This window comes from Lactuca virosa, chromosome 3, assembly GCF_052849685.1.
Source record: "Lactuca virosa cultivar CGN04683 chromosome 3, Lactuca_virosa_CGN04683_v6, whole genome shotgun sequence".
NCBI lineage: Eukaryota > Viridiplantae > Streptophyta > Magnoliopsida > Asterales > Asteraceae > Lactuca > Lactuca virosa.
In genome coordinates this window covers 299,972,614-299,992,009 of record NC_136428.1, presented here as the reverse complement: position 1 = coordinate 299,992,009, position 19,396 = coordinate 299,972,614, and the positions used below count along the sequence as shown (strand labels likewise).

The following is a 19,396-nucleotide window of genomic DNA, read 5'->3' as shown; positions in this document are numbered from 1 at the left end:
TTCTTACCAAACCCAAAAATGGGATTTGGCAAACAAGCCTTTTGGAGAATTCAGCCTTGATTATTTGTATGTTTTAGGAGACCATTTCTTTCACCATACATGTAGAGACTAAACCAACACACGAACAAAACAAAGAAATCTTGATAAGATAGCTAAAACCTACCATAGCAGGAAGACTCTCTAACTGCGATTGTTCAGGTTAAAAAAAATCTTGATCATCAAATTTTTGAGGAATAGACTGAACTGAATTTTTTTGTGTTTCTAAGGTTTATAGCTGATGCAGGTTTTGGTGGGAGGAGACGCTCTTTTAGGTCAGCCATTTGAGAAGTGTAACTATAGAAACATGCGTTAATAGCATAAGAGCCAAATTTATCTAAGAAAAATGTGAATTCAAATTTTTTGCTAGCTGCTACATAAGTCCCTGATGCCCACATAATTGGTATAATATCGTAGAAGTTCTTTTCTTCGAAAAGAAGCCAAGAAATGAAAATTACGATCCAGAATGTTGGAATCGTTCTTAGAAGAGTTAGGGAAATTATGAAGTTACGTATTGGTCCAAGTTGAAATTGATGTGTCACATCGAATTATTACGTGAAGTAATCAACCATTTTTTCCAGTTGATTTACCATAAATTTTACCTGAATTTGACTATTTGTACATGCGCATCTATTCATTCAAGTTTTCCCAAGACAATTTGTCACACCTCCAAACCAGAACAGCAGAAACGTTCGGGGGCGGAGGACATCATGTTTAGTATCACAACACATGCATCATAGTAATCAAAGTAACAAACAACCATTGTATTAATATGAAAGTGTTTACAAAGTATGTGATTCACAAAACATTGACTCCAAAAGTAAATAACAAAACAAGACATGAAGCTACTATACTCCATCTTCTGTATCCCAGTGCGCGTACCTGTCTACTAGTTTCCTGAGAATACAAGTTATTTTGAAAAAGTAGATCAGCATTTAAGCTGTTGAGTTCATAAGTATTTAAGTGATGAAAAGTAAGTTGTAAGTTCTTTTAGAAAAGTTCGTCTGTTCCTCCAGAAAATCCTATATTTTCTGATGTGATGAATGAAAATAAAAATGACTCTACAATTCCTTCTATGAGTACTAAATGGATACATGTTATACACAATTTAGAGTAAACAGACAATCAATTGTGCGAATCTAACCTAAGCCCACAACCAAACAATGAACAGGGAATGAGGCGGAAGTCAAACATCCCATTGTTTGTTAGGTCTTCACTGTATGTAACCCCAGCGTATTCATTTGGTACCTACGGAGTTAACTGTAATAGTTCTTTATATTTGATGAAAACATTCTTTAACAAAATCATATATTTCCTTTAGTAAAAATGATAACCATAATAGTTCTTTCTATTATCACTTAGTTTATACTAGCTATATATAATCTAATATCGAACGGACAGTTAAATGGGTGAATCTGCCCTAAGCCCACAACCAAACAAGCAACAGGAAGTAAGGCGGAAATCACACATCCAACTGCCTGTCGGATATTAATTATATATAACCATGATGTATAAACTAAGGTATTATAGAATTAACCACTAAAGATCCTTTAAGTTATACTGGTTTAATAAAATGAATTAAACCCTTTTACTGATAAGTTTCTAGTTTAGTTTACCAGATGTCCTATCTGAAAAGTATGTTTTTGTACTAGAAAACGGTATATTCAATTTGTATGCTATGACATGACCCATACCTGATACCCCTTCTGATTACTTGGTGTATACGAAATATATATATATATATATATATATATATATATATATATATATATATATATATATATATATATATATATATATATATATATCAAGGTTGCAAAAATCGCTTGACGGTAGCTCGGCGGTGGACTAGGGTTAAGGGATTAATCGGCTAGGCGGGGATTAATCGGGGACCATTAATTATTAAAAAAAATTATTCAAAAATTAATAAATCTAAATTTAATCATAATAATATAAGTAAATAAGCATAAAAGTTTAATAACAAGTTTAATAAACACAACAAATTATCATCCAAAAGACCAAAACAAACATAATAGGTTAATAATAAGTTCAACAAACACACCAAATCATCATCCAACAAGTTCATAATAAGTTTAAATAGCACAAAAATAAAACATATTATCTTCTAATCTTCTCCACACACTTCCATTATTTGAACCCCATCCGACTCATATTCGTCTTCTTCTAACATTTGCTCCTCACTCTCGGACTCAAAATCTTCATCGAAATTCAAAAAGTTCCCTTGTTCTTGGACTTTCTCGGGGTGCTTGATTATCATCAGTTCCTAGATCTTCATTAACCGTTTCGGGGTCTACTTCATCTAGATCAACAATCCATTGTTGAGCCGAGAGTGAATCATTTGCTAACAACACCTCCATATTTCTATCTTTTCGCTTTTGGTTTTTTTTCCATTAAATTAGCATTGAATTGAACATAAACAAGATTGTTCAATTTGCTTTCCTCCAATCTATCTCGTATTTTTGTATGTACCTAGAAATGTAAACACAACAAAAAATTAAAATGTGCTTAATATTTAAATTTTTATAAAATATAAATTTAATACTTTATATTACTAACCCTTTCAAACGTGCTCCAATTCCTTTCACAACCCGATGAACTGCTAGTCAAAGAAAGAATCCTCATTGCAATCTTTGTCAGATGAGGAGTTGTGCCACCAAATAGTCCCCACCAACTAGCTATAATTTTGTAAACAAAAACACATTATTAATCGATAAATATCTAAATTTTATAAAATACTAAAATAGATAACTAAAAGTAAAACGAATTACCCGGATCAAACTCGACATCATTCACCCTACAATTTTTAATTGCAAGATCGCAACCAAATCTATCAACTTTTTACTTGTACTTTCGCAAGTCAATTGTTACAACTTGCCTTTGCATCTCAAAGTTGTCACAAAGTAATGTATCAAAAAAATCAAGAACCGCATTCATTATATCAGGATCATATTGGAGTTATGGATCCTTATAATGATAATACGGATTTAAAAGATAAGACGTTAAATGTAAACTTGAATCTATACGACCTTTCATCTTTTTGTTTATGATATCTATAATAGGCTTGTAAGCTTTCTCGTTACCGCCCAATGATGTGATAATTTCTTCTTTAGCAACTTTAATCTCCCCGTAAACAAAACCCATTGAGGGCTTCCAATCCGCGTCAACCATTCGAAGGACTTTCACCAAAGGGGAGAACACCTTTAAACATTGTGCCACACCGGACCAAAATTGGACACTTGACACCGTTTTATATGAGGCAATCCCTTTAGGCGTACTAGAAAATTTGCATTCCTCCCATTCGGTGCTAGAGAACATATGTCTTAGTTGCTCCTTTTTTTCGGCCAAACTTTGTAATGTTAGAAAGGTGGAAGCAAATCTCGTGACTCCCGGTCGGATAATTTCTCTTTTGTTGGTGTAACTTCTCATCATCGCCAAGCTTTTGTGGTGAGCGTAAATGAATATGGTTAGCTTCTTTGCTTGATCTAGAATTTTCTTAAACCTTGGGAGTGCACCGATACCTTGAAGAAATAAACACGATTAAATAACAAATTATAGTAAAAAATTAAACATTTTAAAACAAAATAAAGTAATAAAGTAATAAATACAATAAATAAACAAAATAACGTAAGTACCTTCAAGCATAAGGTTAATGGTATGTGTCGCACATGATGTCCAAAAAATAGATGGTATTTTCTCTTTTAGCAACTTTGTCGCCCCCATGTTATTCGTGGCATTATCGGTCACAATTTGAACAACATGCTCATGACCAACTTGTTGAATGCAAGACTCCACATATTCATATATTTTTTGGCTTGTATGTGCTTTGTTGGAACATTCTTTTGAAGATAAAAAAACAGTATCCATCTTCGAATTAACACATAAATTCATAATGCTCCTTCTCTTTCGATCAGACCAAACATCTGTCATAATCGAGCATCCATCCTCTTTCCATTCTTGTTTGTTTTTTTTAACAAGTTTTTTGTTCTTTCAACCTCATGCTTTAGAAGCGTGTCGCTCAAAGCATATCTAGTAGGAGGTGGAAGCCCGGTTCCAAATTGGCCAACAACCTCTAACATCATTTTAAAGCTATCCTTTTCGAAGGCATGAAAATGAATTGCGCTTTCATATGCCCACCTACTAATGTACTTATGGACCGTGAGTATTCTTTCTTTCCGGAAAATATTGTTAAGATCAACATTTTTTCCCTTTCTCACATTCAAATCTTCTTCGGGGTTTATTTTGTTTGCATAGCCATCCATGGGGCCTATAATATTTGGTGCTTTCAACCCCAAAGAAGATTCTACTCCATCCACGTTATCATGAAATTCTTGTCTCACCTCAAATCTTAAGGCCTCATCTTGCGAAAGTTTAGCTTTCTTTTTTAACTTTCCTTCATTAATAGAATTTCGACATTTCAATTGATCATCTTTTGTAGAACTTGGACATGAAGATACATTCCCCTTCACATGAGCAATATGTTGTTTCATTCTAGTAATCCCTCCGCCAAACACTTTTCCACACAATTTACATTTCAATCTATGCAAGTTGCTTTTATCCGAGATAAAACCATATTCCCAACCAACATCATCCGAATTCCGTTTATGTGTATCGGTGGCGGTTGATCCCACAGACGGTGTAGTCGAAGCATTCGAAGTCATTGATTGTAAATGTTAAATCATCACATCAACACATTAAAAAAATTATTAGATTCATGTTTAACAGATTTCAACAAATACACAACATATTCATACTTAACAGATTTCAAAAAAAAAAACTTAACAGATTTATAATTAACAGATTCATACTTAACAGATTAAAAAAATGATGTTGCTGTTAAACAAATTCCCATCTGAAATCCCCTGTTCAACAAATTCTCATTTGAAATTCAATAACCCATTCACTGTTAAACAAATTCATGTTACTGAACAAATTCAATAACCCATTTGAATCAAATGCTAAACTTCATAGGCAATGATATGTGCAACAGGAAAAAGTGATGTTGAACCAATTACTAAAGCATAGTGTGTAGAGGGTTACCCTTATATCTTGCAGTTTAATAGATGAAAAATGATCAAGAGTTACAAGTTGTATTATGCATCTTAGATAATCAAAAGTCAAAACTATAGCATTCCTAAATTAAGTCGTTCAGATGATTCATAGCAAAGAAATACAGGTGGCAAGTCTAAATAAGTAGCACTCCTAAAAACTGGCGTCGAAACTGATGTGACATTTGTCACCCCTTGGCCTGCAGGCCAAGCTGTTGTGAACAGTCGGGATGAAGGATTGTCAGTCCCGTATAGATCTATACACACAATGTCCGCTCTCCGTCCAGGAGACTTTGGTTACAAAACGCGACATAACAAGTATATTGCTATGTCGTGAAGTAGTGGTTTCACATTATTGTTATCTTGTTCTTGTTATCGTGTGTTCCTTCCTGTTCTTGTTATTGTATGTTTTGAACCCCTAAACTATACCTATTATAGTTTACTAGTATGTTTGTTTTGAACTGTCTCTGATTTGTAGAAAAGACTCGATTATCTACTGAGTTATGATTGTACTTTAAAAACAAAGTTTTATAAACAACCAAGTGACATAACTTAAAAGAGTTTTTGAATTGATTTGATCACTTATAAAAGCATAAGAAATCCTTTAATGTGATGGTTATCACAGATAAACATTTACACAATATCATTGTGTTCAACTTTTATTCCCCTCCCCCTTAAAAGCATTTAAAACATTTAAAAGGTTGATTATAGGGGTATGAACTCACCTTATGTGGGTGATTCAATTGAAGATTCGTCTGAGGATGAGAAGTTCCACAAATGAAGTCCCGAGGCACAAACAAGTCCTAAATGACATATATTGATACATATATGTATATAATTAGTGCTTAAAACAACTAATCATGAAGCGAAACAACCTTAGGAACTAGGAAACACTTGAGATGAAGTGTTAGAATCACATGTGATTGATAATAAGGAGTTTACGGCCACCCTAGGAAGTGTTTACGGCCAAGAAGTGTTCACGGCCAAGGATGCTTGAAGTGTTTACTGCCCAAGCTTGGCCTTAAGAAGGTTTTATGGCCATGGTCATGATCCTATGAAGGGTTTACGGCCCTCATGAAGGCTTTACGGCCGTAAACCCTTCAAGATCTTGAAGATCTTGAAGATGGTGTCTAAGGGTGATGGATTAAGGATAGATCAAAGGGATTGTTAAGTATGAACAAGTAAAGGATGAGATGCTTACGTTTTGGGAGTGAAATGAGAGCTTTCACTTGATGATACTTGAGAGAGAAAGAATAGTTCACGACCAAGAGGAGAAGAAGTGAAGGAAAAGTGACAAAATTTCATATATATGCATGATGTTCAAGGCTAGAAGAGTGTTCACGGCCGTGAACATGTTTTACGGTCGTGAACCTCAAGTGTTGGTTTTTCTGGTTCGGGTGCAACCTTCTGATCTCGAGCTAATACTTCAAAACACTTAATCCATAAGTGTACTGGGCTTAGAACTCATTAGAATGACCCTTAACAAGGCTAAAAGGCAATAGAATTAAGTCTGACATTTGGTTGATTGGATTGACTTTACTAGATAGAATTTACGGGTTGTCACATCATCCCCCCGTTAGATGGAATTTCATCCCGAAATTAGCTTTCCTAGCAGTACTCCTGGGGTTGTGCTTCTCTGAATGGCAGAATACCCACTCGTAGACCTGGGCAACTTTCCCCTAACGCTCATGATAATATTCATACTTGGTCCATCTATCATCACCTCGTGTATACAATTCGTATGTAATTAAGATTAGTAAGACGGTCGGATGTGCGACTCTGCCGCAGGTCCACAACCAAACAAGGAACAGGAGATAGGGCGGAAACACACATACTACATCTGCATAATCATAATTACATACCACTCTCGCGTATACACTTAATAGTGATAGGTGGGCTGTATTCGTCCTTAGCCTTTGTGCTTGAACTTGATCTGTTGGACGAGTGGTAGTTCGGGAAGGTCTGCTGAGTATACGGTGGCAAGGTTTTGGAGGGCAAGGTACTCCTCGCATGAGTACTTCGGGGTTTAGAAGACAAGAGACAATACTAAGGTCTAGGTCGGGTTGTCGTTACGAATGACGAGGGTTTCATTAATTTGATGGTTAAGGCGATGGGTTTTCGAAACACAATGAACTTGGTATGGTGAGGACCACGCCAATTCATGACGAAAGATGATGACAGACTCTTTACAAAAACAAATGTTAGGCCGATTTGAAAGACACGTTTGTTATACAATGGTGTATCTCGAGTGTGTTCGACAATGTATTATGTGTAGACTTTCTAGTGCTTTCAGTTTTCTCCTTGATATTACCACTGCCACAAATCCTACCGCGATGAGCGAGTACTAACAGTGAAAATGTTTTGATAACTAGTGTCGAAAATCTATATTATGATCCTCCTCGGTACATCTATGATCGCCTGGCATATACAAGTTATGTATAATTAAGATGAATAAGATGGTCGACTGAGTGACTCTGCCCTAAATCCACAACCAAACAAGGAACAGGAAATGAGGCAGAATCACTCACTCTAAGCCTGCAAAATCTTAGCTATGTACAACCCCGATGTACATACTAAGCCATCATAGCCTACCTGTACGGATCTTTAGTTCTCTTATGAATGATGTGACTTGTTGAGATGAGTGAGTTATTATACTTACTTTTAAATGTTTCCCCAAGTTTTAATCTAATATAAATATAAATTAAATTTTAAAGTAATTCTTATTTCGAAGACGTATCGTTGGACGCTGGTGACTCCGGGATAGTTTCTCCTGCGGTGATCATCAGAATTCGTCCATCCACTCTTGAGTTCTTCGTTATCGGGTAGTCCCTCTTGTAGTGCCCTATCTCACCACAGCCATAGCAGGCCTGGTTTACTTCTACTCCGCGGACTTTGGAGATCGGTTGTGCCGGCGCCCTGCAGAACCGAGCAATATGCGCGCTCCTGAGGCAATTCAAGCACTGCATTTCCCGACATACTCCGGTATGGTGGTAGTTACACTCACCACACTTCGGGAGAGTTCCAACATATCAGCTGACAGATGTTGGAGTAGCAGGTGTTGTGGCGGCGTATACAGTAACCATTTGTGGCTCCTGCAGGGTTTCCTGTGTTGTTCGCTCCTTCCTCTTGTCCCCCGACTTTTGTTTATAATCCTCTCCCCTTGATGGCTCGGGAACAGGGACCACCACGCCATGGCGGACTCCATGGTCAATGAGTCTCTGGGCCAGGTGTTTGGCGCTATCGAAGGTTGTTGAGTTAGAGGAAAGTACATCCCCCTAGATCGGGGTAGATAAACCCCAGATGTACCTTTCTATCTTCTTACTCTCCGGGGTAACCATCCCAGGGCATAGTGTTGCCAGGTCGCTAAACCTGTCCGTGTGGGTCACTATGTCTGAGCCAACCATGGTGTGCTCCCATAGTTCTTGTTCCAGCTTTTGAACTTTGTCTCTTGGGCAGTATTCTTCCAACATTATCTCTTTTAGGTTCTCCCAACCTATTGAGTTAGCCACAGATAGGCTCAGTGAATTAACATGGCTATTCCACCATGTTAGGGCTCTATCGAAGAAGGTGCATGTTGAGTTTATGGATTGCGCCATTGGGCTTAGTTAGTTCGGTCCATATGTAGTCACGGTTTGGGCCTGTCCAACCGTCTTTAGTTTTTAGGGTTGAGTATATATAATGCATGCATGCATTATATTAATAAGGCTAGATATTGATGATTCTCTGATTTTGAACTGTAACCCTAATGCTGTTGGAGATAGTGTCTAAGTCCATAACTATATTTGGTATGTACTTGACCCGACCCGGCATGGTCCATTTGGGTTGCACTTCACCCGAACAATTTACGGATAATCTTTTGAGAATAGTATAAGTTATGATTTATTAATATATTATAAGTTCTAATATATTAATATAAAATCATATTATTTAATTAGTGTTGATCTATAATTAATTTAGAATTAATTTAGAGATCAAAAGTATGACTAATTAAATATGGGCTCTTGTATTTATATAGTGTGGGCTAATGCTTATTTGGAATGGGCTAGGCTTGCATGGAAAGTCCATGGATACTCCATGGAGCTTTAACCCATGGATCTCATGGAAATGAAAAGACAAGGGTATTAGGGTTTACATGGATGTAACCCTAATCCACCACACTATATAAAGGAGGCTTTGGTTCTTGAAATTGCACTAGTTGATGTGTGTAAACTAAGAGGGCCGATTTCAAGAAGTTTGTGACTATTCTCTCAAGTTTCCAAGTTTGTGGTGATTTGTGACTTCCATTTGAGGCATCCACATTATTGGTGCTAGGCTCTCCAAGCAATCAACTACTACTACAAGGTAAGTAATTCTACTAGTTTTATTTGATTCAAATACCCCATGCCATGCTAGTTAGGATAAGAACCTTGGAAAAATAATTATTTGCATGTATCTTAGTCAAACATAGATCCAAGGTTTCTAGGGTTGCATGTACACCATAGGAGTGTTAGAATGCTGAAAACCCATCAAATGCATCCTCTAAAGTAGCAGTTCTTCATAGAGCTCTTCTGAGGGTGTGGATTATTTATCATTCGACGTCAGTTTTGAATCATCGTGTGTTCTTATTCGTGTCTTTTTGGTTTTCTTGACTAATTTGCTAAGTATCTAATCGATCTTAGAGTGTTTTTTTATCACATCAATTGGTATCAGAGCAGGAGGCTGTGTAAATCATACGCATCTCTTATGTTTGAAGAATTTTCTTAGGGTTTCCTCTTTTATTGGATCTGTTAAGCTGTCTTTCCTTCATTGACGTTGTTCATAGATCTCGATATTACCCTATTCAATCTTTACAATTCTGATTCTTAGCAGATATCTAAAAAACGTCATCATGTCTCACGAAGATTCACAAACCAATGCGATCAATATCTCCAACAACATTGGATCTACAACCAGAATCCCAATTCTATACACTCAAGATTATAAAGTTTGGACGCATCACTTTGAGGACTATGTCGTCGGTTCAGAAGACAATGGTTATCTTATCTGGGAAGCAATAACATTGGGTCCTTTTGTTCATTCTAGTACAAATAGAACCATTAAGACTCAAAAGGAGTACAACAAACTTTTAACTGATGTGGAGAAGATTCCCCAAGACGAAAAAGATAAGTTGCTATGTAATGTTAAAGCCATGAGAATGATCCAGTTTGCTTTACATTCTGATACCTTTCGTTTGGTTAGTCCATGCACCACGGCAAAAGAAATCTGGGATAGACTTAAAGAGCTATATTCCACTGATGAAGACCTAGAGCATTCTATCCAAACTCTATTGCTCTCTGAGTTCGGTGCTTTCCAACAAAAGCAAGATGAAAAACTTATTCAGGCTTTTGATCATTTCAACCATCTTTTGAGCAAGATGATCAAGCATGGTATTGGAAGAGAAGTGATCGAACAGAAGGTCACATTTATGAATGGTTTAAGACCCGAATGGATGGCTGTTGTGTCAACTGTGAAGGCTCACGAGAAATTTAAAACCTATTCATTGGCGAAGATGGTGGGTATTCTTAAGTCCCATGAAAGCGTTGTGACAAAGGAAGCGAAAGTGGTGTCTGGTATGGGATCCCTGGCCCTTCTCTCTAAGGCGAAGAATGTGGCAGAAGATGAAGAAGAGTCAGAGATGTCAGAATGTGATCTGACAAGCGAAGAGTATGCAATGATGGTTTCCAATCCGAAGAGGTTCGCTCGCAAAAAGTTTCCTATTGCCAAGAACCAAAACTGGTAGGGAAGCTATAGCTCAGAAAAGGCAAAACAGGAGATCAAAAATACTCCTCAGAAAGAAGAAGAGAAGAAGGAGAGCAAACTGGTTGGAGACTCTGGATACGACTGTAACTTCTGCCGTGGAAAAAACCACTTTGCAAAAGATTGTATGTTAAGGAAGCTCTCGGAGAAGAAGGAGGGTGAAGATGATGAAGCATACTATATGCGCAAGCTGGAGGAGATAAAGAAGAAGAAATCCTCTAACAGTTCAATGAATGCTTTGATTGTGCAGGAGAACGTTGTGGATGATGAGTTTGGTGGTGTAGAGGTCTAGTAAACAGACTCTGAAGATGAAGAAGTACGTAAACCCACACATGGAAAGGCATTTGTGGCCAAAGAAGAGAGTTCTGAGTTCGCTGGGAGATGCCTGATGGTGACCGCTAGAGTGTCAAATATGAGGGGCTACTCAACCGAAGGCGAGTATGATGAAGCGAATCTGAAGGAAGAAAAGTGTTTTGCTGCCAAACCAGTGAGCGAGAGGATTAACGACTGTGATCAGTTGATCAAGAAGGTACAATCCATTCTCGTATCACTTAAAAAACCGGTAACAAACTATGAAAAGGAATTAAATGATTCGAACTTAAAATTTTGTAGTTTAAGTGGTAGCTTAATGCAAACACGCCTCACAAATGCTAACCTAACCGATCAAATTAGCAGGGTAACATCCAAGAATGAGGAGCAAAGGTTGTGGATAGAGAAGACGGAGTTAGATTTAGTTAGGACAAGAGATGAAGTTATTGACTTGCAACGTGATAACTTGAAACTTATGAAACAAAGAAACATTTTTGCTTGATTGCTAAACGTTTATATACTAATATTACTCAATTGCATTTAGACTGTGAAATCGGCAAAAAGATTCACAAAATGATTTTGCCCTTCCTAGAGTTAAAGGAGGACGAAGTTGATATTTATGGTTATAACTGTGAATCCATTGTTTCTTTAGATGAAATCTATGACGCCTATAGGGTTGATCTAGACAAAATCGAGTCCTTTATCAAGTCCAAAGACCATAAGGACATGCTTAAAAATCTTTTGGACGAGAATGATAAATTGAAAATCAAGACCGAAACCATATAGAAATTTGACTCATTGAATGCCAAGTTAAGTTCAGAAAACAAAATAATTGTTGAGAACACTTCTGAATTTGACGAGGATAGTGATATGAGTGAAATTTCTGTAGAGGATGTGGTTGACTATTCAGAATTTGTCAAGAGCGAAACTGAACCCACCAAAAGTCTTATATCTGAGAATTCGGTTGAGTTCGCTCGAGTGTCCCAAGATAAATCCAAGGTTCTGAAACCGAAAGCAGTAGTTTATCAAAAGGTACAAACTGTACCAAATCAGGTATACACCACGTCAGGGGTCACTCAGAAACACACAGCCAAGCTGACAGCTATAGTAAACGAAGATAACTCAGGTGGTTGTGATAATTATTTTTGGTCTGCTCCAATCGACAATGCAGATGAAACTGTCCGTTTATCAGAGAGAACCTCATAGAGGATTAAAGGCAGATACGTGACAGAACCACTCAACAAGCCTACAAGCTTTGATGTACCAAGCACAAGTGGTACCAAAGAAATCCCAAGCGAAACTATGACGGCTGCAAGCGAAACCTCTTCATTGAAGAGTTAAACTCGTACTGAGAGACCAAAGTCAAGAGCAAACATACACAAGTCTCAAAAGCAGCTTGCTGAACAAAAACGCCAGCGAAACAAAAGGTATCAAAATAATCTCAATGAAAGGAAGCAGTTTTGGAACTCCCAAAACTCCAATTATGTTCGCACAAAAAAGGCATCAAATCTCAAGGCGAAAGTTGGATCAAAGGATAATTCTGATCCATGCACTCTCTGCCAATTCTGCAGACAAGCGAACTGAAAGCCTAGTTTCGGTCCCAATCCTTGCAGCGAAAAGCACCGAAAGACTAGTTTCGGTCCCAATACTGGCCTTGATAAGAACCGAAAGGCTAGTTTCGCTCCTAAATCCCATCCTCCTCAATCAAAGCAGAATCCTAACAAGGATGTCAAGGACAGCAAGGGAAAAGGGAACCTCGTCTCTGAAGACAACATACAAATAAAGAAGACGTCAGCTAACCCTAAGAATCATAAAATAAGTCCGATAAGAATCAAAACCAAAATCCTCAATCTGACTTAAACAAAATTAAGGTTTTGACCATCAAAAGGAAAGACGAAACCACACTAATAAAAAGAACTTATATGGTTGATCTTTCTATTGTTATTCCCTGTTCTGTAAAAGGCTCACATGGACCCAAGCAAATTTGGGTTCCTAAATCTGCTTGATTTTTGCAGGTTATAAGTGACGAGCAGTTCGACGACGAATGGTACATTGATAGTGGCTGCTCTCGTCATATGACAGGAATGAGGGAAGAGCTAAGGGAGTTTCGGGCTCTTAAGGATGGTAGATGTGTTAAATACTGGAATAATTCATATGGAATGATCAAAGGCTACGGAATGATCACAAACGGGGAATTCTCAATCCGAAAGGTAGCATACGTAGAGGGATTGCAGTATAATCTCATCAGTATCTCTCAACTGGTGGTGGGAACTGGCTTAAAGGTTTCGTTCGATGATGAAGGTTCAGAGATTATTGAAAAGAAAACGAAGGCTGTCTTGTTAAAATCCAAGCGAAAAAGAGAAATTTATCCTCTGAATCTTAACCCAATTCGAGGAAAGCCAGTTGTATGCCTTTTAACAAAAGCACACTCTGACGAAAGTTGGCTATGGCACTGTAGGCTCTCACATCTCAACTTCAAGGATATCAACAAGTTGGCTATCGGTGATCATGTACGAGGACTTCCACTTCTCAAATTTGATAAGGAACACTTCTGTGCAGCATGCGAGATGGGAAAGCAAAGCCGAAAGAGTCATCCAAAAATTCTCAACACAACGATCATCAAATCTCTTGAGCTTCTTCACATCGATCTATGTGGTCCTTCGACCATTGAAAGCATCGGTGGTAGTAAGTACATTTTAGTTGTTGTTGATGACTTTTCACGTTTCACCTGGGTTTTCTTTCTTAAACAGAAATCAGAGGCAACTCCAAAGCTCAAAGCATTTATAAAGCAAGTGGAACTTCAATTGCGAAAGGTGGTTAGAAATGTCCAAAGTGACAATGGGCTGGAATTCAAAAACCAAGAGTTTGAAGAATTTCTTGCTGAAAAGGGAGTGTCTCACAACTTCTCTGCTCCCTATACTCCACACAAAACGGTGTAGTTGAAATGCGAAACCGTTCGTTGTGTGAAGCGGCCCGAACCATGCTCAGTTTCGCTTCTCTACCTCTGTACTTCTGGGCTGATGCTATTGCTGATGCGTGCTATACTCAGAACAGAACCTTCCTCGACAAGAGATTTTCAATCACTCCATACGAAATCTTGAATAATCGCAAGCCAAATGTCAAGTTCTTCCATGTGTTCGGTTCAAGGTGCTTTATTTTCAACTCCAAAGAGAACCGAAACAAGTTCGATGTAAAGGCAGATGAAGGGATTTTTCTTGGTTACTCACTAACGTCAAAGGCATATAGGGTTCTGAATAAACGCTCAAAGAAACGTAAAGAAACCTACTATGTCACTTTTGATGATAATTATCTGAAGAAACTGCGATCCAGCAAAGTACCATCGGAGGAAATCTTTCCAAAATCAGGTCAAGTCTCGGTTCCAATTTCCAATCTATTTGAAGAATATATGTTGCTCTTTGACAAACCAGAGAGAGCAATTATATCTGAGGCAAAAGCAGCTGACAACAAGATTGACAACTTGAAGAAAATTATCGATGAAGCAGCAAAAGAAATGGGAAGTGAACCTCATGGACCAACCGAACAGCCAGGTCAAAACGAACCTCAAAGCTCAAGCGAACCTCAAGTTCAAAACGAACCTCAAAAATTTAGGGATCCTACTCATCAATGTTCTACATTCCAGGGGGAGGACCCATCTCCAACAATGACCCATGAAAGTCCAATCGCGGGGGAGAATTCTGAACCGGATGTTGAAATTGTTTCGTCATTCGAGGGGGAGAATAACAATACAAATGACGAAGAGTCTCAATCAGAATTCGATGAAGAAATAAATGCCGATTTGGATCCTGTTTATGATCCTAACTTCCCCCCGCTCACAAAATAGACAAAAGATCATCTGAAAACTTAAGTAATAGGGGAATCATCTGAGGGAGTTCTTACATGCTCTCAACTGAAAGCAAAGCAAACGGCTCTATTCTCTCAAGTGGAATTCTGCATGTTTAATTCGTTTGTCTCCAAGATTGAATCGAAAACAATCAGCTCTACACTTGATCACTCTGATTGGGTGCAGGCTATGCAAGACGAACTCAATGAGTTTGAGCGAAACCGAGTCTGGAGACTGATCCCTACACCAAAGGATGCATCTGTAGTTGGATTGAAATGGGTATTCAGGAACAAGATAGATAAAGAGGGGAATGTAATTCGCAACAAGGCAAGGCTGGTTGTCAAGGGATATTGTCAGGAAGAAGGTATAGATTATGAAGAAACCTTCGCTCCTGTAGCAAGGTTAGAATCTGTTCGGATCTTTCTGGCATATGCTGCACATAAAAACTTTGAAGTTTTTCAAATGGATGTCAAGTGTGCCTTCCTAAATGGAGAACTAGAGGAGACTGTATATGTTGAGCAACCACCGGGTTTCGTGAACGAAAGGTACCCTGATCATTGCTATATTCTGGATAAAGCTGTCTATGGTTTGAAGCAAGCTCCTAGAGCCTGGTATGAAACCCTTACTAGATTTCTAAAAATGTCCAAGTTTAAACAAGGTTCGGTTGACCCAACCTTCTTTCACAAGAAAGAGGGTGACCACCTTATGATCGTCCAAATTTACGTCGATGATATCATCTTCGGTTCCACGAATCCCAACCTCATAGCTGAATTCAGGAAGTTGATGGAGACTAAGTTTGAGATGAGTGCAATGGGTCCTATTAACTTTTTCCTTGGCTTAAACATTAGACAGGGACCCGAAGGCATATTTATTAATCAGGAGGCATACACGAAGACACTACTGGCTAAGTTTGGCATGATGGGAGATTCCAAAGTAAAGGTTCCTATGGCATTTGGAACGCAGTTAACACCATCTTTGGAGAAACCGACTGTAGATATGACCCTCTATCGGCAAATGATAGGGTCCCTAATGTATCTAACAGCTAGTAGACCCAATATTATGTTTTCTGTTTGTTACTGTGCCAGGTTCCAAGCTAATCCACGACAACCTCATATGGTGGCTGTTAAGAACATCTTCAAATATTTGAAGCGAACCTCATCTCTCGGTTTATGGTATCCTGCTAAATCAAGATTTTGTGTTCAAGCATTCTCTGATGCTAATCTTGGAGGATGTGGTTTGGACCGAAAGAGCACTACAGGCGGATGTCAATTCCTTGATGGTAAACTCGTCAGCTGGCAGTCCAAGAAACAAACATGCATTTCACTCTCAACAGCTGAAGCTGAATATATCGCAGCATCATCTTGTACTTCGCAGGTCATTTGGATACAAAGTCAACTTAGAGACTATGGCCTGAACATGAAGAAGATTCTGCTTTACTGTGACTCAGAAAGCGCTATTCGGATATGCCACAATCCAATGCAACACTCCAAAACGAAACATATAGCACTGAGATACCATTTCATCAAAGATCACGTTGAAGATGGTAATGTGGAAATCCACTTTGTTAGATCTGCTGATCAACTAGCTGACATCTTCAAAAAAGCCTTACCTGAAGTAAGTTTTAATAAAATTCTCCAAGGCTTATGAATGATGGAAGCTGAGTCTGTACCGAAACTTATTTTGCCTCGTTAAGAAAATGATCAAGCGAAATAGAGCGAACGCTCGGTCTATTTCGGATCCAGAATTTTCGGGAACCGAAATGAACCGAACGTGAAATAGAGCGAACGCTCGGTCTATTTCGGCTCCTGGGTTTTTTGGTAACCTAAATGAACCGAACGCTCGGTCCATTTCGCTTCACTACTTTTAGGTGAAGTTTCGGTTGTATAGTTTGTTCATTATGTACAATTTTTTTTTTCAATTCCTTTCTTCTAATAAAACTCAAAAATTTTCTTTTCTGTTTTTATTTCGTTTTCAGAAAATTCATAAAATTCAAAATTATTTTCTTTTCTGTTTTTATTTCTTTTTCAGAAAATTACTAAAACTCAAAAATATTTTCCTTTCTGTTTTTATTTTTTTTTTCAGAAAATTCATTAAATCCAAAAATATTTTTTTTGTTGTTTGTGTTGCTTTTCATTAAAATCAAAAATTTCAAAAATATCACTGAAAGGTATCATCTATCATTCGAAAGATGGAGCTGGGACAGGTATATATTTCTTTATCTTAGTATTAGCTAAGTGTCCCTAGAAGCATGTTGTTGTATGTAGACCAAAGCCTCAAGGACTTCAAGTGAAGCCTTACTGATTTGATATACACCAATCAAATCTTCCCAATCAGGCTGATAAAATCACTTATGTCATGAGCTACCTTAATCGTCTCACATTGACTTAAGAGTTGTCTGCTCGATCCTTACTATATAGCAGAGGTACTTTCGGTTCTTTAACCTCCTTATCACTCTTCTCCATCGCATTTCGGTTCATCATCGTAACCCTTGAGACTCTCAGAATTTACCACTGAGGTTTATGGTTACACAACATTTGTGTTAATGATCTTAGCTTCGTTTCACCATGTGCTAAGTGAAACCCAAAATCCAACACCATTAATGAATTGACGGTGAACAATCACATGTTCTAGTTTTCACCCACGTTTTAATGAAACTACTTTAGTGGAAGGTACCAAGAAATCTCCTTTTAATTTTTGTGCGATCTTTATGAAATTGTCTAATACCCAGGCGTTTCTTCCCATAAGATCCAATTTATATTTTTTTGAGATTTCTAAAATTTATCACCAAATCACTGAATATATTATCCAACCTACTTGTTTAACAGGCCACACTGGTCTCACAAGTACTTCATCCAACTTTCAGTCTTATGTCAAGTACCGAAGTTCGGTTGAAGCTGAGCCACCCCTTATCGCTTAAATTTAAAAAGATTCCTTTCAATGTTTCTTAATAAACATTTGATCGTATTTCAACGGGAAACCACACAGACACTGCAAAGTCTCTCTTGACTTCGAAGGAAGCGATTCATGCCCGGGATCCTCAGTTTCGTGTCTAAATAGACATCACTTAAATCCCTCAAATACTTTGATTTATTTCTTTTTTATTGTCACACTCTTGCACGAAGATCTTTATGATTTTCCCAATTCTTGTTCGTGGTTCTAATGGCAATTTTTCAGATTTAATGCTTCAGTAGAAAATGCTATGGTGGTATACTATGTTAAGGAGCAAACCTTGTCAGTCTTATGTGAAGCGAAAGGGTGAAATTCAAACGGCGAGAACAAGATAAGATTTCAAGACACGTCATTGGATGAGATTTGCAATGGGCGCTTGAATTTGAAACGGTTCCTGACAACACGCCAGATGACGTCTTTCTAGGGAAACACAGCTGTCAAAACGTGCATTTTCAGGCGTTGATTCAGAAGATCGTCTTATACCACTTTACCAATTCCCAACTTTCTCAAGAACTCATCGGTGATTTTCTACTGTTCATCTTCTTCTTCACACCTGCAACAAGGGCTGAATCTTCATCTGTTTATGAACAATCTGCCCAGTCCTCTCTTCTCACCATAAAACCCAATCAAAACCTCATCATTGAACTCTCACCTTTCCAGTATGATCCCTACATGCTGCAAGTGGTTGAATGCCTCAAATATTCACCACTTGTAGTTTCCCTAACCAAGGTGGAGTCCGTTCCGATGTCGCTGCTTTATCATGTCTACTCAACCGCTGTCTACGATAAAGCCAAGGAGCGTATTTTCTTTGAGATCGTCAATCAAAAGACTTCGATTTCAAAAGCTAGGTTTTGTTTGTTGCTAAGTGTTGCTATCGACGACTCCATGATCAACCCCGATTCCATTACCAACACTCAACTTTTCTCAATGTTCTATGATATGGGGTATACTGAGGTTCTCACCACTGTAAAAAAGTTCAAGAAATCTTGTCTTCCTCCTCAGTGGAATGGTCTATTTACCATACTCTCAAAGGGCTTGTCGGAGAGGGTTGTTGGTTCTGATGGAGCAAGTAAGGCATTCATGTCCCTTCTCTACGGTCTGTACCATGGGGTTAACATGGATTTTGGCTCTATCTTGTGGTCTCAATTGCTTTAAAGTATTGGTTCTGCTTCACGCTACACTAAAATCTCTTGCACTTGGTTTTGGACTCTTGTCACTCACTGGGCGATGGAGAAGCTTCACGTTCCAACAATGGCGGACTCACTGATGTCGTCTATTGCTACTTTCCACACGACAAGGTTAATTGTCTCTGATCCATCAAAATTTCTCTTTATTGGTTCGGTTCCGGAATTGATGTACCGGTGTGTCTCAAGTGAAAGCAAAGTGATAGCTGAGTACAAGAAGCTACCTCTTTCAGGGC

At 38.1% G+C, this 19,396-nt stretch overlaps 1 protein-coding gene across 1 annotated transcript; it reads right to left on the bottom strand.

Annotated features, from left to right (window-relative positions):
• Positions 1–3,012: 3,012 nt before the first annotated feature.
• On the bottom strand, positions 3,013–3,921 carry LOC145164689 (uncharacterized). The gene is made up of 2 exons (XM_079083398.1): positions 3,690–3,921; positions 3,013–3,575 (listed from the first exon to the last, which is right to left on the bottom strand). Exons 1-2 carry the CDS (start codon positions 3,919–3,921, stop codon positions 3,013–3,015), a joined length of 795 nt encoding a protein of 264 aa, XP_078939524.1.
• Positions 3,922–19,396: the final 15,475 nt, after the last annotated feature.

Bases quoted from the DNA above. Each gene is read 5' to 3' on its own strand.
- LOC145164689 (XM_079083398.1), bottom strand. From the start codon at position 3,921: ATGGATACTGTTTTTTTATCTTCAAAAGAATGTTCCAACAAAGCACAT. The intron at 3,576-3,689 runs GTACTTACGTTA...TATTTCTTCAAG, and splicing joins CATTAACCTTATGCTTGAAG to GTATCGGTGCACTCCCAAGG.